At 35.6% G+C, this 22716-nt stretch overlaps 1 protein-coding gene across 1 annotated transcript in view; it reads right to left on the reverse strand.

Moving 5' to 3' along the window:
• LOC124436625 (TBC1 domain family member 10B-like) overlaps window positions 1-16248 on the reverse strand; it is a 34438-nt gene extending 18190 nt beyond the window's left edge. Inside the window, exons 1-18 of the mRNA XM_046986590.1 lie at window positions 16180-16248; window positions 15556-15667; window positions 13703-13802; window positions 11693-11800; window positions 10198-10291; window positions 8906-9010; window positions 7242-7367; window positions 6468-6514; window positions 6185-6261; window positions 5890-5959; window positions 3350-3464; window positions 3156-3206; window positions 2738-2804; window positions 2469-2575; window positions 2252-2320; window positions 1674-1853; window positions 627-739; window positions 323-360 (exon numbers count right to left, since the gene is read on the reverse strand). Of these exons, the coding sequence (XP_046842546.1) occupies window positions 323-360; window positions 627-739; window positions 1674-1853; window positions 2252-2320; window positions 2469-2575; window positions 2738-2804; window positions 3156-3206; window positions 3350-3464; window positions 5890-5959; window positions 6185-6261; window positions 6468-6514; window positions 7242-7367; window positions 8906-9010; window positions 10198-10291; window positions 11693-11800; window positions 13703-13802; window positions 15556-15667; window positions 16180-16207 (1607 nt within the window). The 5' untranslated portion in view covers window positions 16208-16248. The remainder of the gene's footprint in view (window positions 1-322; window positions 361-626; window positions 740-1673; window positions 1854-2251; window positions 2321-2468; window positions 2576-2737; window positions 2805-3155; window positions 3207-3349; window positions 3465-5889; window positions 5960-6184; window positions 6262-6467; window positions 6515-7241; window positions 7368-8905; window positions 9011-10197; window positions 10292-11692; window positions 11801-13702; window positions 13803-15555; window positions 15668-16179) is intronic.
• Between the last annotated feature and the right edge of the window lie 6468 nt (window positions 16249-22716).

The raw sequence follows: 22716 nt of genomic DNA on the forward strand, positions 1-22716 counted from the left end.
AACATAGCCAACCAAAATGCATTGCAAACATGTTTGTTGATGTCGCCATATGTCTCAATACAAAAGGCTTCAGACGAAGACCAACTATTTGCAAGAAAGCAGCTTTGTGTCTTATAAGTCATTGTTAGAAAAACAATACAAAATGCATGCAATTTCACAAGGATGCATCAAAAATTGAAAGAAAACAAAACAGTCGCACCATTTATCATACGCACATAAAAACCGAGAAAAAGTTTGTAAGCACTCGAGAGCACATCGGTACAAAAACAAAAGATACAGCTTAGTCGTAAAAAGATAAAGTGCAGCCAGTGTCGACACTTACTCGTTGACCCATTCATTCCCAGAAGACTTTTCGGCTCTCTAGAAATAAATTTAAACAGTCATGAACACAACTTTTCACCATGTGATCGTTGACAAAATACAGCTCAATTTTTACACTTGTTAATTAATTCATTTAGCAAACATGTTATTTACTTCTGCATAAAAAACAATCTCATCCATTGCTATTGGTTTTTAGTGCACGAACACAAAGCATAGATAAAAATCAGTCTTTTGCCTATAGGCAGATGGTCTTTTCATGAACACAGGAAGAACATGATTTCCAGAGCAACTACACCCAACTATACCTTTATATTTTGCAAATTGTATTTTTTCGCGATCCTGGGACTGCTTCGAACAGACGAAGAAGCAATTTTGCGCTTTGAATGCATACGACGGCTATAACTGGAACGGATGTTTCCTAAACATGTCCAAAAAATAATTATCAAGAGCAAAATTAGTAGCAAGCCGTGCTCCTGTATCTAAATTCTATCTATTCCCATAGATTAATCACCAAATATATACTACATGTTCTCTACAGCCTATGTTCTCCATGCCCTATTTTCTCTAAAGTCTTTGCTCTCTATATTCTATGTTTTCCATACACTATGTTCTTTAGAGTCGATTTACTTCATAGTGTGTGTTCTCTATTGTTTATGTTCTCTAAAGTCTGTGTTCTCTATAACCAATTTACTCTAAAGTCTGTAGTCAGTATAGCCTATGTTCTGTATACAACATATTCTCTATAAAGTCTATGCTTTTTCTATAGTCTATGCTCTTTCTATAGTCTATGATCTCTATGTTGCCTATCATCCATGTTCGATTTAATCAATTTTCTCTATAAGTCAATGTACTTTTATAGTCTGTGTACTATATGTACTCTATGTTTTCTATAGTCTATATGTTTTTATATAGTTTATCTTCTTTATAGTCTATTTTCTCTGTAGTCTATGTTATGCATAGTCTATAGTCTGTATTCTGTATAGTCATTTTTCACCACAGACTATTTACTACATAGTCTACGTTTTCTAGAATATATTTTTTGATTTTATTAAATAGCATAGATTCAGTTCCCTGTTTCTTTTATATTTTCCAACATAGTATGATTTCTGAACACTCTTTCTCAAACTAATATTCTTGGTTGTTCCGAGCTTCAAATTTTCTGCTTTCCTTTCCATTTTTTTTGTCATTACTTCAAATTTTCTTCATTCTTATTTCCAAAGTTTTTCCCTCTCCACAACCATTCCATAACACCTCTTTTTCTCCACTATCTCGTACTTTGTTCTGTCCTCCATTCCATGGCTTCCACTCTCGAGCTACTTCACATCATAAATTGATAATGCAGAAAAGCTTACGTTTTGCTTCAGGAGGCAATACTTTAGCACTAAACTGAGGTGTTGAAACTGGTGAAGCATCGTGAGCTTCGTTCGTGATTGTGTGTAATTGGCAGTTTTCCTTTTGCGAAAACGACCATAAACTTCCGACGAATTTGGTCACTTTTTTAAGAATGGAATGCGGATTTCCGTTCTCACTACCTGCAATTGAAAACAAGGAAACATGCACAAATGTACTTTTTGTGATTTGCTTAAATTAAAAACAAATTTTAGCAGAATAGTACAAACATGTAAGACTGTTAAAATACAGGTTTGACTCGAGAGCTTTTCATAATCAATGCAAGCCAGGAATCAATTACAAATGAAAATAATGAATTTGAAGTTTATTTAGCAGACTACTTCTGTGCATAACTTAAAAGAACCTAAAACTTCCATAAACTTTTCAAATTCGGCAAAAAAGTTAGCAATCCCGTGAAGACTTTACAGTTGTTTGGAACACTTTCCATTTTGGCGGCAAAATGAATTTATTTAATGAGCAGAATTTCTGTTTCCATTCGCTAAAAACTATAAGCATTGAAATATTTTCTTGTACAACATACGTGCATTTAAGTCAAGCTTTCGCACTTTCCGTGGACGATTTTCTTCGAGGGAGCTTTTCCTTTTCAATTCTAAAATTTTTTTGGAGAAAAATATTTCAGAAAAATACTTCAATTACCCATATACAACACGTAGAATATAACACCTGGCAAAGGGCGTTTTATTACGCTTGACAACAGCATCTGGCATGTAGTATATAATTTGTATTTGCTAACTTGCCTTGGTTGGTATTTTTTGTCTCAGCAATGATAGCCGTAATGGCGTCGACTTCCCACTTCTGTATCGTCCACCGCGAAATGACGGAAACAAAACGCGACCGGTTTATTCTGGAAATGAAAAACATAATTTTATTAAAAGTGCATTTTTCGTCATATTGGGCCACTATCTATAGGAGACCAAGGCATCCAGATTTGTAATATAATACTCAAAGGAAAAAAGATAAACAACATAATTTTAGGCAAGGTAGCTGGTCGTAGGCTTGAACTGACCTGTCTTGCGGTAAGTGAAGCAAGATGGGAAGAACTTGAGCAATATCTGTGAGATGCAATAACTCGTCTAAAAGGAGAAAAAACAACGCTTATGTTTAGCAATTTGCTTTAACAAACTAATTAATACAAAGGCAATCTTGTACTATTTGTGCTCGCAAATGCTGTTTTACCAATCGCAGTAGAGTACACGTCAAAGTCACGTGGGTGTGAACTTGCATGTTGAAAATAATTTAGCCATCGTGTTGTATCCAAATCAGTTTTCATCAAATAAGTGCGCAAAGGCATTGTGAAAACTTCTCTTCCAAAAGTTGCCGTTGGTCAAGGTTGCTTATATTATGAAGTTTGCCGGCCATGAATTTTGAATTAGATCCATAATTTTTAAAAATTTGCAAGTCAAGTCCACGCATCTCATACATACCCGAAATAGTTCGAAGAATAGCAAGGGATGCTTGGAAGATAATTGAGAATCCTATGAATTGAGAGAAAATTAGATGTATGCTATAGAAACATGGCTCTGTCAATAACTTTAGGTACATGCCTATCAACTGGCAACACGTGTACAAATACATTAATATATACTTTAAAAATGCTGGCTAACAAGTGTCTATTCACCTTCCAACAGGAATAGATCCCATATAAAAAGGACGGTATCCCAACACGGAAGACTTGTATACAGGGTCATAAACCAAGGAGTAATGTACAATAGTGGGTCAACAGCAACATCTTTCTATAATATGAACAAGAAGTAATGTAGAATTGTGGCTCAAGGGACACGACTTAAAGGGGTAGTCTGACCTTAACACAACTTTCGCTCATATGAAAGTATATATTGTTCTTACCTCTCTCGCGAAATCCTAGGTTTCCAATTCAAATTTAACTCGAGAAATAATGCCTTAAATGTGTGTATTTTTCGATCGCCATTGTGTACATGCAAGCGAAGCCGCAGTCCAGCAGCGGTTTTTCGTCGTGACGTCACTGCGCGGTGATCGTTGTCAACATTAGACAAAATATACTAGCAAAAGTAGAAATTACGCATTTTATTTTCTAAGTTTTTAAATTATTTTGCGCAATGGATACGGATTACTCAAACGATTCCTCTAGTAATTATTCTGGAAGCAGTGTTTCAAACTACGAAGAAATGATTAACGATCAAAACATGATTCAACCATATGCTTATGAGCCGATTGAAACAGACTCGAGCGACGAGCCTATGGACGACTCCGACGAAGTTCAGCTGTAGTAACAATGAATGAAGACTCAGCACAATTTGAGGGAATAGATACTCCGGACTGTATTACAGATAATCCTGTTTTTCGAAATCTTTGTTTAAATTATTGGGTATTACGACTGGCATGGAGTGAGTACAAACAACACTATGGTTCAAGAGCTGAAGAAGGACCTGAACACAAAAGACAAAGACATGTGGCTTACAGGCAACTGGTTCGATGGTGTTGGAATGTATTGGGCAAGGAAATTAGAGTACCACTACCATCTTTTGCTGTTAGCTACATTCAAGCACATTTCCAACCACCAGGTCTAGAAGAGGACTTTGTCTTTGAGGGTTTTAAATTCGCTGATGAATAATAATGGTAATGTAAACTATTATAGCCATATTTATAAGTATCGTTAATGATGAATTACTAATAAATAAAAATATAAATTGGATTTAGTAAATGAACAATAAATACAAATTATAATGGCCAAGCCAAACCAATTCTTTATTTGTGCTATGCAAGGATTTTGGTGTACATAATTAAAAAGTGCCTTTGCTAATGAATTTGCATAGCAAAACCAAAAATTGTGCTACTTTACTATTAGAGATTCTCTTATTATTGTGCTTTTATAATACTTTCTTTGTTTGGCTTTTCTATATATGCAATATTTTCTTGAAATGTTTGCTGATAAAGAAATCTTGTTATGTACATTTTTTACATTAAAACAGCAGACATCTTCCATCATACCTTGCACAAAAGAATATGACTTACTCGCCATAATTGGCTTGGCTACCCAATTTTCTCGCCCTTTTGGGAACACGATTTAATTTTAAATCCAATTTATATTTTTATTTATTAGTAATTCATCATTAACGATACTTATAAATATGGCTATAATAGTTTACATTACCATTATTATTCATCAGCGAATTTAAAACCCTCAAAGACAAAGTCCTCTTCTAGACCTGGTGGTTGGAAATGTGCTTGAATGTAGCTAACAGCAAAAGATGGTAGTGGTACTCTAATTTCCTTGCCCAATACATTCCAACACCATCGAACCAGTTGCCTGTAAGCCACATGTCTTTGTCTTTTGTGTTCAGGTCCTTCTTCAGCTCTTGAACCATAGTGTTGTTTGTACTCACTCCATGCCAGTCGTAATACCCAATAATTTAAACAAAGATTTCGAAAAACAGGATTATCTGTAATACAGTCCGGAGTATCTATTCCCTCAAATTGTGCTGAGTCTTCATTCATTGTTACAACAGCTGAACTTCGTCGGAGTCGTCCATAGGCTCGTCGCTCGAGTCTGTTTCAATCGGCTCATAAGCATATGGTTGAATCATGTTTTGATCGTTAATCATTTCTTCGTAGTTTGAAGCACTGCTTCCAGAATAATTACTAGAGGAATCGTTTGAGTAATCCGTATCCATTGCGCAAAATAATTTAAAAACTTAGAAAATAAAATGCGTAATTTCTACTTTTGCTAGTATATTTTGTCTAATGTTGACAACGATCACCGCGCAGTGACGTCACGACCAAAAACCGCTGCTGGACTGCGGCTTCGCTTGCACGTACACAATGGCGATCGAACAAGAGGCAAAAATACACACATTTAAGGCATTATTTCTCGAGTTAAATTTGAATTGGAAACCTAGGATTTCGTGAGAGAGGTAAGAACAATATACACTTTCATATGAACGAAAGTTGTGTTAAGGTCAGACTACCCCTTTAAAACCTTGACGTAAGTCAAGAACCAACAACTTAGTGCAAACCAAAGACCTAAAAACCTAGAGCTCAAGACGAGATTGTGAAACATAATCTCAACACCAGACTCAGTACCTAGCAAGCACACTGACAGAAAATATAAAACAAGGTCAAAAACAAGATTATAGAATTATGTAATAGAAAAATAAAATGTACGACAAATTTTCATCTCACCAAATGTTTCGAAAGTGCTGGCATTTTTTGACACAACAAAGCTTCAAATACTTGGGAGTGCCGTTGTATTCTAAATTAAATAAAAAAGAGCCATGTGACAAATAATTGTTGAAAGACATATACGACTGCCTTCCAGTAAGGGATGACCATCGCTTTGAACAAATGGGAAATGGAAGAACTCGACAGACGCGAGTCTAGAGATAAAGTCACGCATTTTAGCTCATATTGATGCTATATGCTATCTTCCAGCCGAATTCGCCCGTTTCATGAACTACGTTTGAAAGAACAAGCTTACTTTGAAAGTGTAGCATCAAAATAACCCGACAGGTATTTTGGTCTCTCTATCAAAGATACAAACATCCAAAACGCATCCTAAAATAATAAAAATCGTTTTTTAGCGTTTATCTTTAGGTGTCCAAACACATGTGTTGTCTACTCCTTCTTTCATATTGCTTTTACATGCGAGTTTAACCGATCTGGGCTGCATGGAAAGCTAGCGGTCCAAAAGCCCGAATGCGATACACTAACGACAATGCAGTCATATTAATCCGAACGTAAAGTTGAAATTAACGTAATACCTCTTCAGACATCTGTATGAGCAGCATTCCACCGATGTAAGACATCCCTAAGTACGTATACGAAAATGTATCAACAATGGCGTCCAGCATACTTAACTTAAGGAAACGAAGGTGTTTACTGGTGAAATAAGTTTATCAGAGTTGAATGACTCACAGATAACTCGTGAAATAAAACAATAAATAAAGGACGAAAGTCAATCTTTCCTTGGAGCAAATGTTATAAAGTGGGTCTCTTATAGAATAACAATAAAAAAAGATCATGAAGCAGCACTCGTAAATGAAAATGTGGATATATAAACATTGAAACAGAATAGAAAAAAAAGAATAATTTAACATATATATGAACGAATTAATTTTTTCAAAAATAACAATGAAAATGACCATCATTAATCAAATTACATGTAGGTTTTGAGGCATATTGTTCTTGACGCATCTGATGCTCAAAAACTGAAACATTCAAGAAGAGGAAGGAGAGTACGAACAGAAATCGTCGTACTGTTTGTATAAGCGGATAAAATAAACTGCCACGAACTACTTAATGTTATAGGAATCTAATGGCTTTCATTTACTGGCACGTATTGTATAATGATCAAGCGTGTAAAATCACAAAATCATAAGCTCATTGCAGGTGAATCATTTAAATAAATGTTTCACAGCCCCACGCACCCCAAATACACCGCTGAAGAGAGGCTTTTTAAGCTTCACATCCAGCTCACGTATTACAAGAATAAGGAAAATACAAAAAAATTTTAAGTCATGTTCGAATCTTCTCACCTTGACAGTAGGAAACTTGAGGATTGTAAAGGATATAAACGGACAGGATGCGAAAAAGTGCAGCGCGTCCTTCTTTGCCCAAGGTCGTTCCTTCCATGAACATTTTGTGGGTCGGAAATGTTCTTTCTGAATGGAGTATAAATTAGTGTAAACGAACTTTTTTTAATGTTTCTGCGTTAAAATTGATTTGACTAAATGGCTAAGCGTCAGAAGTCTATCACCCTTAATTTTTTCCACCTTTAATAAAGTAACATTCGAGTAAAGCACTTAATGATTTGATCAAAGCATACACTCATTAGCAGTCGCAGATCCAGGGTACGTCAAAATAAATTACTGTAGCACATTTTGACATAGATTTACATTTCTAAGCACGTTAGAGGCAAGGCCATTAGTAAAATTATATTCTTTAGAAATTCAAAATCAATAGCGTTTGTCTGAAAGTACTTAGAATCTAAAATTGAGCAGTTATAATTTATTTTGACGAACGCTGGATCCACCTCTGTTCATTAGGGTGTTTCCACCCCTGTTCATAAGGGTGGACAAATTTTTAATTCGCAAGTTCTAAGTTGATGAATAAAAAACTTAACACAAAATAGATAAAATACCCGAGTCTGTGGGAGCTGTTCTATTGTACTTCCAGCTGAGCTCATAGTTTGCAAGACGTGCTCTGCTCATAGACCACGAGTTTCAACCCATTGATAAAACTGTCAGGCTGTTATGCCTGAGCTCTTATACATGACCCCAAGTAACCGGGATTCAACAAAGCGATAAATGATTTTGACAAATGGGAACGATTCAACACTTATCATCAGATAAATCTTCTTGATCATTTTTACAATATTCTGACTTTATAAATACGCGAAGCATTTAACATGACAATTACTATTGATGCCTAATTTGATAATTACAACAGGAATGACTTGTGGGACTGAACGATTGTAGTTTTTGTAATTTTTTTGCTTAAAGTTTTTACTACTTTTAATGCCTCAAAATCCTTTCACGCCTCGTTGAATCTCGGTTAGCCGGATTCATGAAAACAGCCTCTTAGTTCTTAGTCCCACAAAAATAGCTACATGGCCATTGTTTCTTAATAAATTACAGAAAACTTCTGTTGGCGATGCAGTTGTATTGGTGACAACACATCGTTGTTTTAGGTTGGCTTTTGAAATCCATTTTCAAAATACTTTTGTTTGAAGCGCACTAACTTTCACATCACATCTGTTTCGTAAACATAAGTTGCACTTAGTATCAAGGCAATTTTATTCAACAACTAATTTCTCTTTCTGAAAGAAAGCGAGAGAGAAAATCAGAGAAATTGAGAGCATCACATGTCGTTGTTTTGGTTGACCTAGCTGGAAAGCTTGCAAACGTTTCCCTAATTTTTCATTAACACTCGAAATTTCTGTACCTTATTGTATTTCGAAATTTCTGCAGGGAATTCACCTATTTATATGCAAACAATAACAGATTTTTTCCAAAAATTCTCTACATTCGAAGCATACGTCATCGCTCTGCAAAAGATGATTTCATATTTACTGAAATCAATAAATCGTTCCTGGATCATCACTTCCCCGTTTTTCCTTCTGGATATCAATACGTGATGAATGAAAAAAATGGAGAGAAGCCGCGACCTTTTTCTCAACCTTACTGGACTCATCCGTTACCTGCATCGAGAAGAGCTTGTCTGAAAGCATTCAGCTTGCTACGTTCATCTGTATTCAATTTTTTGTCGGTTTTCTGGAGATCGTCATCTTCATTCTCAAAGGAATCTAAATTTGAAATGATGTCCACGTTCTCAATACATGGTTACAACGGTAAAAAGTGCACTGTAACAAAAGCGAAAGAATGTTTTGGATCTCGTAAAATCTCCCTTCGGAAAAGGCCTTATCTTAGGATCAGTGGCATCACAGTATAGGGAACATACAGTAGGTCCACTTCGTGTGCAGCTGGCTGCTGTTTACTTGATTAGATTACTGGCTGCCGTTAGCTATTTTATCATTCCTATTGGTCAAAAAAGCAATTGACTGGCTGCCACTTTGATCACATGTGTAATACGATATGTGTGGCACGAAAATATTCAATGGAGTGGCTCTACCGTATATTCACTGTACTGTGGTGGCGTCACCAGCTCAATAAGTGAGGGGGCAACATTCGTATATTCATGTTTTAATCCCTGAGAAACAACTGATTTCAAAATTGCCCGTGCGACGTGCATAAATTTAACTTTAGTTATGGTTTCAAAACTTGACGTTGCTAAACAGCTATCTGATTGTTGCGAAAGCGTAACCCTGAGATAGCATTGGTTAATAACAAAGTGCTGCTCTCCAAGTCTACGACAGAGACACAATATGTCTCACCAATACTAATTTAAAGTCTTATACCCAGCGATAGAATTTTACGTTTCCAAACGTCGTTTGATTTCAAACTTGCTATATTTCAACATGTGACTCTTTTTTTCAAATAAAAACAACATCTTCCATAACCAAACGCGTACGCCTTAGCAACAATTAGTAAAGGCTGATTTCCATTCAGTGCAAATTGTCTCGCGGTCGACATTTTCTGATCACTTTCTTTTCAGTTGTAAGCTGTCGACCGGAACAGTTTCACACTGCTGTACACAATTCAAAAGAAAGTGTTTGCAAAAAGTCGATCGCATGGCAATTTGCACTGAATAGAAATCAGCCTTTCGCCGTTAGTAACGTTAAGTTTTGAACTATAACAAAAGTTAATTTATGCACGCCCCACGGTCAATTGCAAATAGCTGTAATACGGAAAAACATGAATATATGAATAAAATCCCCCCTAATTATCGAGCTGGAGACGCCACTGCTTAGAACGCAATGTTTTTGTAAAAAGGCACAAGCGCAGTTTCAAATAGTAGTTCATATTGGCTTGCTCACAATTATCCTCGCACTTTCGAGAATGTAATACATATTCTAGACAATCCTTGGTGTACCTATCATTCTCCCAATGACCCTTGCCGTAGTCTTGCTATTGTATTCCGTCACGCCAAGATCCACGAGCATTTCACGAACTTCCAGCAATTTCTCCTGAAAAATTTGGCATAACATCACACTCGATGATTGTGCGCATGCTCAGTGCTCAAATTCTGTGGCAGATGACTATCACATTTCAATCAAATACCCAAAAAAGGGATCAACATATTGGTTCATCAACACATTATGACAAAAGTCTCCGAAAGGAAATGATAGTATAGATATGTATATTTTTGTTCATGCCCAGGGGTCGATTGCACGAAGGGAGGAGAGCTGATCCCGTCGATAACTCTTATTCATTGGTTAGTTCCATCCGCTATCCATCTTACCCATTGGTTAGTTCCATCCGCTATCCAATGAATAAGGGGATGAAAATGCTTGGCACAAAAAGTAGCTTTTGCAGTGAATAATGCAAATATATGTGATTCTATATTTGCAAAATTGGATAAATTATCATACACATCTAGCTATCAATATGTTGAGCGGTTTTCGTATGAAATGGCAAACAATGTTCGTTCCATTTGGTAGGAGATGAAACAATTTTAGGTAACGATCCTTTTATTGATTTCAAACAGTATGTTCTGTCTAATGATTTTAATATTCAGTGACAACAACTAAATCTTCATTATCTTCACTGTCAGGTTCATTCTATGGTTCATTAAAATCTATTGCTTTGTCGAGTAAAACAAACACAGCTCTGATCCACGCTCTTTCATGTCTCATTCGGATTTGGTATGTAAAACATTCAACAGCCTTCTAAAAATACCAAAATTTCTTTTTGTTGTAGAGCGAGTGCTCTTCAGCGGCTCAGCCACTTATTGAAAACACACGTTCGAGCAATGTTTGAGGATTTGGATAAGACATGAAATGAAGGCAGGCATAGCCACTGTCTTACAAAAGATCACCATTGTCCAGGTTTGTTCCTTGAAGGTCTTCAGCTACTGATATGCAAAATATTCAGATAACCTTTCCTTCATTAGTTCTTATCCTTTCAGGTTTTTGGAAATTCACACAGTGATCGAGCTTTCGTGGAAGCGCTTGGCAGATCCTGCTAAGAACATGACTTGAAGGTGCTTCATGTGACCACTTTTTTCCATTGGAAAGTGAAATTAAACTTCCTCTAAGCTATAAATAAATATACCCAGTGGATAGCGATTTTTATCCAATGGATTAAAGTTGTTAAAGCATCGCTCAAAGCAAATTAAACATTGGATGAAACGTATCCGTTGAAGTTGAAAGCGAGTTATCGGTTGGACAGCAATACACCCGCCTCCCGTGCAACCGGTCCTTGGGATAGAACAAAAAGTTATCTCAAGCACAAGAAAAGTTTTACTTAAATGGACACAAACCATCGTTAAAAACGACGTCAGATAATCAATGCGTCTATTTTGAGATCACCAGGTGGGTAGATCATATGGATAACTAAAAACTTCATGAAACACACATGTTAAATACCTGATAAACAAAGTCAGCTTGTTTTGCCAGGAGCTTGCTTCCAGCAACAAGTTGCCAGAATTCTCCTCTCAGTGACGAGGGTATTCCTTTCTTGATAAAACTCCTTAACTAAACCACAAGAAATTGGCAACGAAAACAATAGTGCCTAGCGTGTGTCAAACTTCGACAGCATTTTGAGGAATTCTTCCTGTACTAATTAAGCAGTTTAAGAATAAAGTAATGTAAAGTAAGTTTCACGGAAGGTCTTACTGCACGAATTAATCGTCGTATACACACTGAAATTTAATAAGCCTGAGATGATTCATTTAATCTCAAACTGAGCAAAAAAGTAAGTCATAAATGGTCGGTGCCCCCTCCCCAAAACCCATTGCTCTATTCTCTCATCTTGCTGTTCAAATGAATGCTCGTTAGATGACTTGACACACTGGAAATGAAAAGCGAGCCAACTTTTTGCCAGAAATTGGAAAGTCATAATTCGACTAAAATGGTATTGGCATTGTGACAATATTGAGTGAGAAACTGCGATATGTAAATTTTCTCACGAGATAGCATTTTTTAAACTTCCGTATTGGGAATCTGTCTGGGAATGTAAAGGGCGAGAATATATTTAATCAAAGGCCAACAAAGCTCACTCAAGGATGAGATGAAAAAGGTACAGAGCAGTTCGAACCATTTAAAACGGACCAAATGCTAATTCACTTGATAATAAAGGCAAAATTTCCCATTTTTGATGTTTGGTTTGGCCAAATGTAGCTTTAGAGAGACATTTTTTAGTAAAGTTATTGTAAGATTTGAGAAGAGCTTGAATGTACATGGGATACAAAGTTAAAATAAGCTAAAGACAGATATGATATTGCCTAATAAGGATATATTGGATAACGCATTGACGTATGCAATAAGTACAAAAAGTGAAACCGGATATTGGCTCAATCGTATACATTTTATCGGTCCCATTTCACTACATTTTCGCACAACCAAGTTACAATTTTTGTGGGGTTTTCTCCTTCTTTAACACATAACACTTATACAGCTACTGAAGTACTATCTAGGCTGTTGCGGTACATCAAAATATCGATATATATCGTTTTTTTATATCGGTTTATATCGATATTGGTTTTTTCGGTATATCGAAATATCGATATACCGAAAATATCGAAAAATATGCCGGTTTTTTAATGTCTTTAGAGCGGTTTTTAAATGGTTTTGTATACTATTATTAATCCAAAGAACCAATCACACGTGTGCAGCAATTGTTGGCTAACTTTCAGCAATTTGATGTATGAGTCATAACCAGCACGCGGCAATTGTTGGCTAAGTTTTAATTTGATCTAGCTATGAGTCATCGCCAGCAACACTATAAATACGCCACATTAAATTGAAAAATTGATAGACATAGCAACAGTTCTCGTATATGTGAAAAAAGTCTAACTAATAGCAAATCATGCCAAGCGTAGTTTGGGAGCACTTCGAAAAGGCCAAAGTCGACAATCCCGTGTGTCGTCACTGCGAAAACTCAACTATCAAATGAAAAGGAAGACCTGTAAAGCATTTGTATCGCCAAAGAGTACGAAAGTGGGACAGATGAAAATTAGACTTTTCCGGCTTTTAATTATCACATGTACATATATCCATTTTGCTATAAGTTCGTTAAAACAAGCATAATTAGGTCTGAAATGCCCGTTTTCAGCCAAACAATAAGGGCAATGCAGGCTGGTCATTTCCCATTTGGTATCTCCCACCACCCCACCCCCCGTCGATCCGTAACCACAAAAACTTCGCAACATCAGTGGTTGAAAAACGGCAATATAAGTTCATTACAAGTGTGTGAAATGGCGGTGTGTAAAATGTTGGTGTGTGAAATGGTGGTGTGTGAAATGGTGGTGTGTAAAATGTTGGTGTGTGAAATGGGGGTGTGTGAAATGGCGGTGTGTAAAATGTTGGTGTGTGAAATGGTGGTGTGTGAAATAACGAGAGAAACCTGTGAGGTAATCCCTAACATAATGAACAAACCTTTTGGGGTGAACAAGAAGTATTTGGATCCAGGCTTTTTTTTACATTATTCCACAATCCTTGAAAACCATCCTCATCACAAACCGATTCTTTATGGAGGCTGCATGAAATGAAGAAATTGCATTGCTGTTAAAATTTGAGATTCTATTAAGGATCAAAGAGGTAAATGTGATATAGATGAGTCATGAAGGAGGTGAATTGCTAAAAAAGCACCTATGGGTTATTTTGGATAAGTATCAGATTCATCATCAGGCATGGGATGGGGTGGATTTGTAAAGACATGAAAAATTGTAATATTTGGGATGTTGCATTACATTACTAAACTTGTGACAGGGCAATATAACTGCTTTCATTAAAAAACAATCACATCAAACGTTTTTATAAATTATCAATGATTTTCAATACAAACAATAAACAAAAAGGGCAAAGTGTTTGGAATTGAGAAATAAAAGACATTTACTGTGTTTGCACAAGTTTATGCAAACTGAACAGACCTTTTGGAAGAACATGAGAGCAAGTCGATGCTAGCCAGAGATTGTAATGTTTTCACATACTCAAGAGTTCTTCCAAATGTCTCCAAAGTTTTCATAAGCTACTGCAAACCCAGAAACATCTTTGATTTTTTTTTACAAAACTATAACAATGCAAAACAGATAAATTTTTGTCCTATAACATATATTCATGATTGATTTTGCAAATTTGCTTTAATTGATTTAAATGATATAGCTCTGAATGGTTTACACATGCTAATGCAAGCTTGACTACAGACCAAGCAGTGCACATGTTTTATTGTTTCTATTTCATAATATGTACTAATTACTTTAATGAACAAACAAAATCTCTTTGTAAACTTTTCGATTGTTTTGTCAAAAAACTGTTCAAATATAAATTCAATGTCCATAAAATAAATTTAAACATCCATTTCCACCTTCTCCAATAATAACTTTTTTCAAGGTAATGTTGTTACATCACTGATGACCAGACCATGTTTTCAGAAGTTATTACCTATCACATAAGGCTATAATATAAAACAAATTCCGAAGAAGCAAGACATCTTGAGATTGCAAAATATGAATCAAAACAAGACAAGAAGTAAACTGTAAATTTTCGACTTTATTTCAAAGTCATCCTCTGACAGAATATTATTTGTTTTATATTATACTTCTTTTAATTGTCGGCTGGTCATGGTTTTTTGACATAAGGCTATGCTTTATAATCAACTTAATATTTTCTGTGCAGATATGAATTAGAGCAGATCTCACTTGAGTCCAATCATATGTGTGACAATTTTGTTTTCTGTTGTTATTCTTGACTCAAAGCATAGACAATATTTAAGACCTTACAAAGTATGGATATTTAAACTATGTCGAAACTCTTAAGGTCATTTATTTGAAAACATATGCTGTAATAGTTTTTCAATATCCTTCTAAGAGGTACAAAAGGCAAATTTTTTATGTCAAGTGATTGTGTGTGACCAACAAAAATGGAAGTCTTCGCAATTGAGAAAACATCAACAAGCTGAATTAGAATCCAATGATTTTGTGTACGTAAGTGCTATAAGTACACCATTGGTTTGTCATTCAACCAGTTCATGTCAAGGTGTATTTCTTCTTTTTACTGCAATAGCTGAGTGACAAATATGCCTTATGTGAATATTCTGTGGCAAAACTGGCTTAAGAAAATACGATGTATTAAAACCGTAAACGATTATACTCAAAAACATGTAAATCTTAGTAGCTCACTTGATGAATGATTTTCATTTTCAGTCAGGCATGCTAAAATATCTTCATACATAGATTTGAAACTACTAGAAAATTATAAGTTAAGATCAACTAAAAGTCTTCTCATATAACCTGTAGCAATGGCATTTGTTGTCATCGGCAGCAAAAAGACTTCCTTCGGCGAAAATGGCGAAACCATATTCATCGAAATTCACAACTTCAGGACGTCCAGGAATCATCTTTTCTAAGAGAAATGCTTACTATATAAACATTTGAGTTTTTGCAGGACACACAAGATACGCGAATTTATTAGACAATTGGAAAAAAACGCAGTCCTTTTACAACTAAACTTGATTCAAATTTTCAAATCATAAATTCAAATTAACCGCCATTGAGGTGTCAATATAAAGTTTCCCTAATTTCAATCGTTCAAATTGTTAGTTCTTGGCATAGTCATCACGACTCATGAGTGGGTTTTGCGAATTCTGTGGCCCGTAGGTGCCACAGAATACCAGAGAAAAGACGTATGCTTGTATTAATAAATCTTGGAGTGTGATTTTAACATTGTCCAAGTCTAACATTTGAAAGATTTTACTGAGGATTGTTCGAAAAAGTTCCGGTCATTCGAAAACAATTGGCAGATGCTTTGATCAAATGCCAACTTCTGACAATGTTTAGATGTGTACTTTTACTTTGGCATTATTATTCAAATATATCAATTCGCTTCGCAGGAACAGCAACATTAAAACACTCTACCCATCAATTTTCTAGCTTTTAAGTCCATAACTGACAAAATAGTTCTCCGGATAATTCTATCACGTTCGGAAAATGCAAATATGGATTCCACAGTGGATAAGTCATGTTGGCTGTCATTGGCTCTTTAATCAGAAGGCAGCCAAGCCGCTGCATTTGTTGACCAATAGGAACACTGATCGGGCTAACCGCATTCACTTATGCAATCAAATATCAGAGATAAATATATATAATATATAAATTTAGGACAATGACATTGCAAATTGCAGAAATCGATTCGAATTTTTGCGAAAATCGGTTTTACATTTAAGAAAAACGATAATATTTTCGAGCACAAATAGAATGTTTTCGATCGATCTTTTAAAAGCAAATTTCCAGTTGCTTGACTGCACACGCTTTGAAATATTTATGTGATGGAAAAATATATATTCGTGCGACAGCTAATATTTGAACGAACGGAGTTCCGGTGTGAGGTTCAATGTTTGATAAATTTCTGTTTGAGAATACTCCGACAATTTTTGACAGTCATGTAGGGCAAAACGTCATGTGCATTTCGTATTATTCATCTCACCTGCGTTTAGCATAATGACGTGGCTAAGAAATTACAGCTATTTAAAATTATTCTCCTTCGCAATGTGTGATTTGATATTTTACCTTGTCAAATTTTAACTCGTGAAACGACTTATTTTTATACAGCATCGCTCATTCGCGAAACCCAATGTCAGATTTCGTAATATAACTGAAATTTTATAAGATAAAATAAATTACCGCCACGCATTAAAGAGATTCAAAATTCTGAAGACTCTTTTGTTTGTGGAAAGAAAAAGACCGGATATGACCCGCCGAGCCATATTTGCGTCTTTGTAATATCCGTTTTTGATATGGATGATTAATAATTACTTATTTATTTCTCTTCGTGTTGAACAACGTATTGCGTTGGATTTTTCCCAAATCTTTTATTTGGCAAAAAATGCGTATTCATCATTACAAAGTTTTGTTAAGCTGTGCTATAAAAGTAAACATGTGTTAGTTGTCTAATGTGAACACGTTCTTTATACGAAATCCTTCAAAATGGCCACAGCAAAGTAAGTAAACAACATATTTGCTTCAACGATTTTATAAAATTTTGTTATGAAATAGGAGTTAAGGTTTATTGAAAGCGTGAAAATGGGTGAATGTGTAGTTCAATTCCTAGTATGGTTAGAGTAGAAATTCATCAATTCCAAGATATTTCATGTTTGCAACAGCTGAAAGTGAAACTTGAGAGCATGGCATGTTCTTTAATTCTTAGTTACAGAATTCTTGAATTTGAGTTAGTATTTAGTGCTGCTAAAAGATTCACATCGGAAGAATTTTTGTGCTGATAATTAATGAAAACATGAGGTAATTTTAAAGCAATGCGTTTAAGGAAATGCTAGATTATCACCATATTCAGCATTTCAGCTGCTTTGCACTATATGGTCTCTGAGAAATTGAAATTTGACTTGTTGTGCAACTATATTGGCTTCTGCAGACGTCTCTGTGCGTTCTGAAACTAAGTCACTTTAGCAATCAAAAAGAATGTTGACTGCATTAGCTTCTTTTAAATCATACTGCTGAAAGCAAGAATTCATTGCCTATGCTTGTTTGAAATGAAATTTTGGTTGCTTTTGATTTGTATTAATGAAATATGAAACACAAATGGTTATTGATACTGTTCTTTTATCTTCACTTTCATCTTGCTGACTAATGGTATGTTGAGTAAATTCATTTCGAGCTTTAATAATTTAGACATACAGAGAAGTACAATATACATGCTCAGAAAACGCTGTGTCCTGTATTATAAACTAGAGCAGCTCAATTTTCTTTGAATTTGCTATAGTAGCAAAACATGGCAAAGTTATATGAGAGTTATGTATTTAATCATTGGCAAAACCACCCAAAATTTTAGCACCAGCTATGCAAAAATGTTATAGCTAAACTATTTATTCATTTTGATTAATTTTTTTCATTGTTTTTCAATTAAATGAACACTAAACACTTTTGATATGCTGTAGTAAAGTATCTGTCTGAATTTGTCACTACACACGGAATGTGGCAAATTGATAATTGTTGGGCTAACTTCATATATTCATAAGTTGTAATCGGTAATAACTGTTAATTTCAATAGAACTTAATAAAGTGGAACATGCATATATTAGTATAGCCCCCCCCCTCTCCAAGTATTTGTCTACTGCCATGCTGCTGCACTAATTTTGCTCATACTTACATGCACCTTGTTAACATTGCTCACTTTAATCATATCGAAGTAATTTAGGCTTATTACTTCCTAGCAATTAAGGTTGACCAATAATTTTCCATCAGTATTCACTTGTTGTTGGCATTTTCACATTCTCAGAACTGGGTTGGAGCGTGAATTGTCTGATTTTTTCCTGAGTTTTCACGTCATGAAAACTGTAGCCAATGTTAGTTTGGTTTGTTCTGAGCTGTAATCCCTGTGAACTGGCTCACAAATATGTTCACTTTTTTTCCAGACCTTCAAAATAAAACAAAAGCAGTTATCCAAAGTTGGGGATCTTTAAAAACAGAAATGCCCAGTCTTCATAACAGTGACCGTGTGGTAAGTTAAAACCTTGGATGTCAGCAACATTTGCTGGCACAATTCAGCACATACATGTGGCAGTTTTCATTGACAAAAATAGAAATCTCATTTGGCTTGTGGCTTTTCACGTCTAAAAGTCTTTGGACCAATTAGCAGAAGCTGACCATATGCATTTCTCTCTGACATTTGTTGGGACGTCTTTATTGACGTAGCGTAGAAAAATATTGAAGTAGTGCGCCGTTAAAAGCTTATGTCGTCTTTTTGTTGCATTTAGATGAAGGATCAGCTGAAAGAGGATTACAAAAATTTCACTCTGAACGAGGATTCAGAGAAGCCAGTAAAAGAAAGTAGTTTCCAATTTTTGGAGCAGCATAGCATAATGGAATGCTTCTGTATTCTTCCAATCCACGCGATTCTATCAGATATATTGGAAAGGGTGGAAAAAAATAGTGTGAAGGGTTTGCAGCTTATCGCCAAAATACTGCGCATTTTTGAAAAGTACGCTGTTGGGATATTGAAAAGACCTTGGTGTAAGGAGTTTCACACAATCAAAGTACGTATGATTTTTACTGTTCACAAAAAAGTGAACGCATTCTCATTTTAACGATGCGATAAATTTTATATTTTAAGTTGAAATCCAACCAATTACAACCAATTCAAGTATCTTCCATATGAAATCGAAAATCATGCACTGAATCAGTAGTTTTTTGAAAAAATTCACTTTGCAATTTTGACAGGTCTTTGTTCTTGAAAACAAATTTTTCATTCTTGAAAACAAATTTTTCTTTCGTATGCACTTTAAAACATACATTAGCTATTTTTATGCAAAATTAGTAATTTCCAAAATGAATTACTTTATTTAATGTAGCACATGTGCATCTGTGATCGTGACCTTCAAACTTCGAACTTTGAACAGTTGGAATTCGTGACGATCTTTGAAAGCACGTTTTTCAAGTCATTAAATGAAGCCGATTAAAAATAATTGTGCTTTATCTAGAAAATTCGTTTCATATTGATTTAAAACAAATCGAGAGAAAGCATGTCATTTTTTACTCTTGTAATACGTAGTTTTCGTTTCTCGACATCTGTGGAATGCGGAAATGCAAGATTCGTGTATTTCACGTGATCATGTTAATAACTCGTGCTATCTGAGTGGCTTTTGTTTTTTCGCTAAACGTCATGTTTTGCATAAGGCAGGGAAGTCAAACCGGGTTGAAAATCATAATTTTTTGAATTTTTACATGCGATTGACACGAAATAATGAAAAATCCTCGTCTGCATAGCGCCTCCTTCGCACGCTATTTTTACGCTTGTCTGCCGTTTGGTTTTTGTCCTTAGCTTTTTTGCGCCCGCGTTGTGTTCATTTCAAACCGATCGGAACTTTCATTTGAGTTTAAAAGGCTCTGAGGTATTTTCCTCCCCGTTTAAATATGTTGTAAATGTGTTCAAAGCTAGCTTCGCCACTTTTTTAGTGTTTTCCGTAGCCTTTTCTTTTAAAAGCTTTCACATCCTTTTTAGAAGCTGTGGCAAACATCGCTGTTGTTTGATTTGTTTTCAAAACCGGCTTTTAATGGCGGCCATATTTGTTGAAACTATTATCTGTAGGTTATGACGTCATAACCTACAGATATCAAGAATTTTTTATTCACTATGTGAACATTCTCGGCTGTGATTGGTCAACTACCTGCAGATAATTCTCTGTCAATGTTATACGCCTCGTGTTCGCTTCGGCAGATAACAATGACATCGGTCTGAATAATTCTTGATATCGTGCTCAACCTCATCCAATAGTTTCTTATTATAACCGACACGAGCTTGTACCGGTTTTACTTCTCATGTAGATGGGGCCAAAGTCGACTGTTTATTGTCGGAATGAGCCTTTTTTGCATCACGATTACGTGGCATTTAACCATTTAAACTGTTTAAGGGCGTGCTACATGATTATAACTACATTATGTATTTTTCTGGCGTTGGCAAGCCGAGTTTCCTTGGGCATCCAATTATTGCTTTTTGTCTGTTTCAATATGTTTTTTTCTCGATTATTAAGGAGTACACGGGATTTTTCAAGTACAACATAGGACAATGGTTATCTAGCAGCGTGATTTACTATGTATTTAAACTAATTGGATATGATAAATCCTCCTCGGCAGGCATTTTAAAGCTAGGTAAAGTCGACAAAAGTCAAGTGCTGTGTGTGGGTTTTGAACTATACCTCGCTCACACTCAGGTAGATTCTTTTAGTCAGAACGAGCAACTGACTTCAATATTTTCCACTAAGAATATCATTGAGGGATGGATCAACACTAATGCTAGTATAAATGAAATATTGACATGGCTTGATAAAACGTTGAAGGCAGAGCCAGATGTGTCAAATGATGCCGTTTTAGCTACTGGCAATAATCGCGATCTAAACACAGGTAAACAATTTGAGGGAAAACCTGAACGTTTCGACGAAAGCATTGCAGGCTCAAAACACTCACATCAGATTTGTGACCAAAATTGTTTTTCTCTCCCTTGCACATTGGCATGTAAGGATTTTGATAAGATGATTGTTAAGGATCCGTTTTCTCTCTCTTTGCTACCTGCTGATTATTCCGATGAAATATTGTATGGAGCGAGCTCTCCCGTTTCCTCTGAATTGTCGCAGAACCACGAGCGTCATCGCCTTAAAAACTCGAATTATAATCCTAATGAGAGGGGGAAGAATTCTGTGATTTTCGGTTCTAAACATGCTGTCAATCGTACAGAAAATTTTAATTGTGATAGACATTTAGCCGTGCGGGGACCTGGCGTGGAGCATGAAAACATGCGGACGCTAAGTAATTATGAAGTGTACAACAAGATATCGGAGGCTGAAGGATACGATGAAATCTTGTATCAAAGTGCCGACAATCGCCCAGAAAACGGCACTTATGTTACTTTGGTGCCAAATGAATCTGGAATGTCTTTGAAATTGGAAGGTGAAAGATGCGATACGATCTTAAAGAATCGAATAAAGCAAACCGAGTCACATTATGCATGTATTGAAGAAAATTAAAATTTTTTGTTATGATTTCAAGTGATGTATCTGTGCGGAAGCAGCGATTTGCAAATTTACGAAATGATCATATAAGCGTATTGTTGTATCGATATCATAAGGTAATGTTGTTTCCACACGAAATTGCACAATTTTTACTATGTCAGCACAAGTCGAGGAGTCAATCAAGTTGTATCTGCTATCACACAGCATCCAAGTGATTGATATATGCAGTTTTTCAACTTAATAACTGTATATTTTGCACTTGCTTTATGTTATGGAATAATTTTTGCCGCGCTATTTAGCTTGATGTTTTTTTGTGGTGCATGGAAGTGATTGACATCACAAAAGTGTAAATGGTTTTGGAGTGGTGTTCACTTTTGAAAAAAAATTTTTTGACCACGTGTTATCCGTTAATGAATGATAACGAGCGACAAAAAACGTTTCTCATTTTGTCAACTGCAAGAATTGTCAATTTTCTTTTCAACAATGGGTTGTCCGTTTCTTTGGAAGAAGTGTGGACAAGATCACCATTTTCTGAAGATTTGACTCTGCTGCTTTGATGCTGCTTAAACGTTTAAAGGACTCTTAGCACAATGAAGCCATTAAAGAAAAAAAATGAGATGCAAACTGTTTTCGTATATAATTATGTGAGGCCAAATTTTGATATACCGTTGGCAGAAATGAGGAAGTAACGAGCTGTTGACGATTCGTTCACACACGTGATTGTCTTGAGACGCAATAGAATTTCAGTTCCTGAAGAAACCTTGCGAATTCGACAGCCACTTGTACAAGAATTTTAAAATGTTGGTCATCTCGTGGGTGTGATGCCATCTTCAGCTTTTGGCAAAATTATCATGATGAGCAAAATCACAATAATCAGTGTTTTTTTTGACTACGCCTATCCAAGACAAAGATATGTGTCTTACACCACATGAGCAAA

This window comes from Xenia sp. Carnegie-2017, unplaced genomic scaffold, assembly GCF_021976095.1.
Source record: "Xenia sp. Carnegie-2017 unplaced genomic scaffold, XeniaSp_v1 HiC_scaffold_16, whole genome shotgun sequence".
Lineage (NCBI taxonomy): Eukaryota > Metazoa > Cnidaria > Anthozoa > Malacalcyonacea > Xeniidae > Xenia > Xenia sp. Carnegie-2017.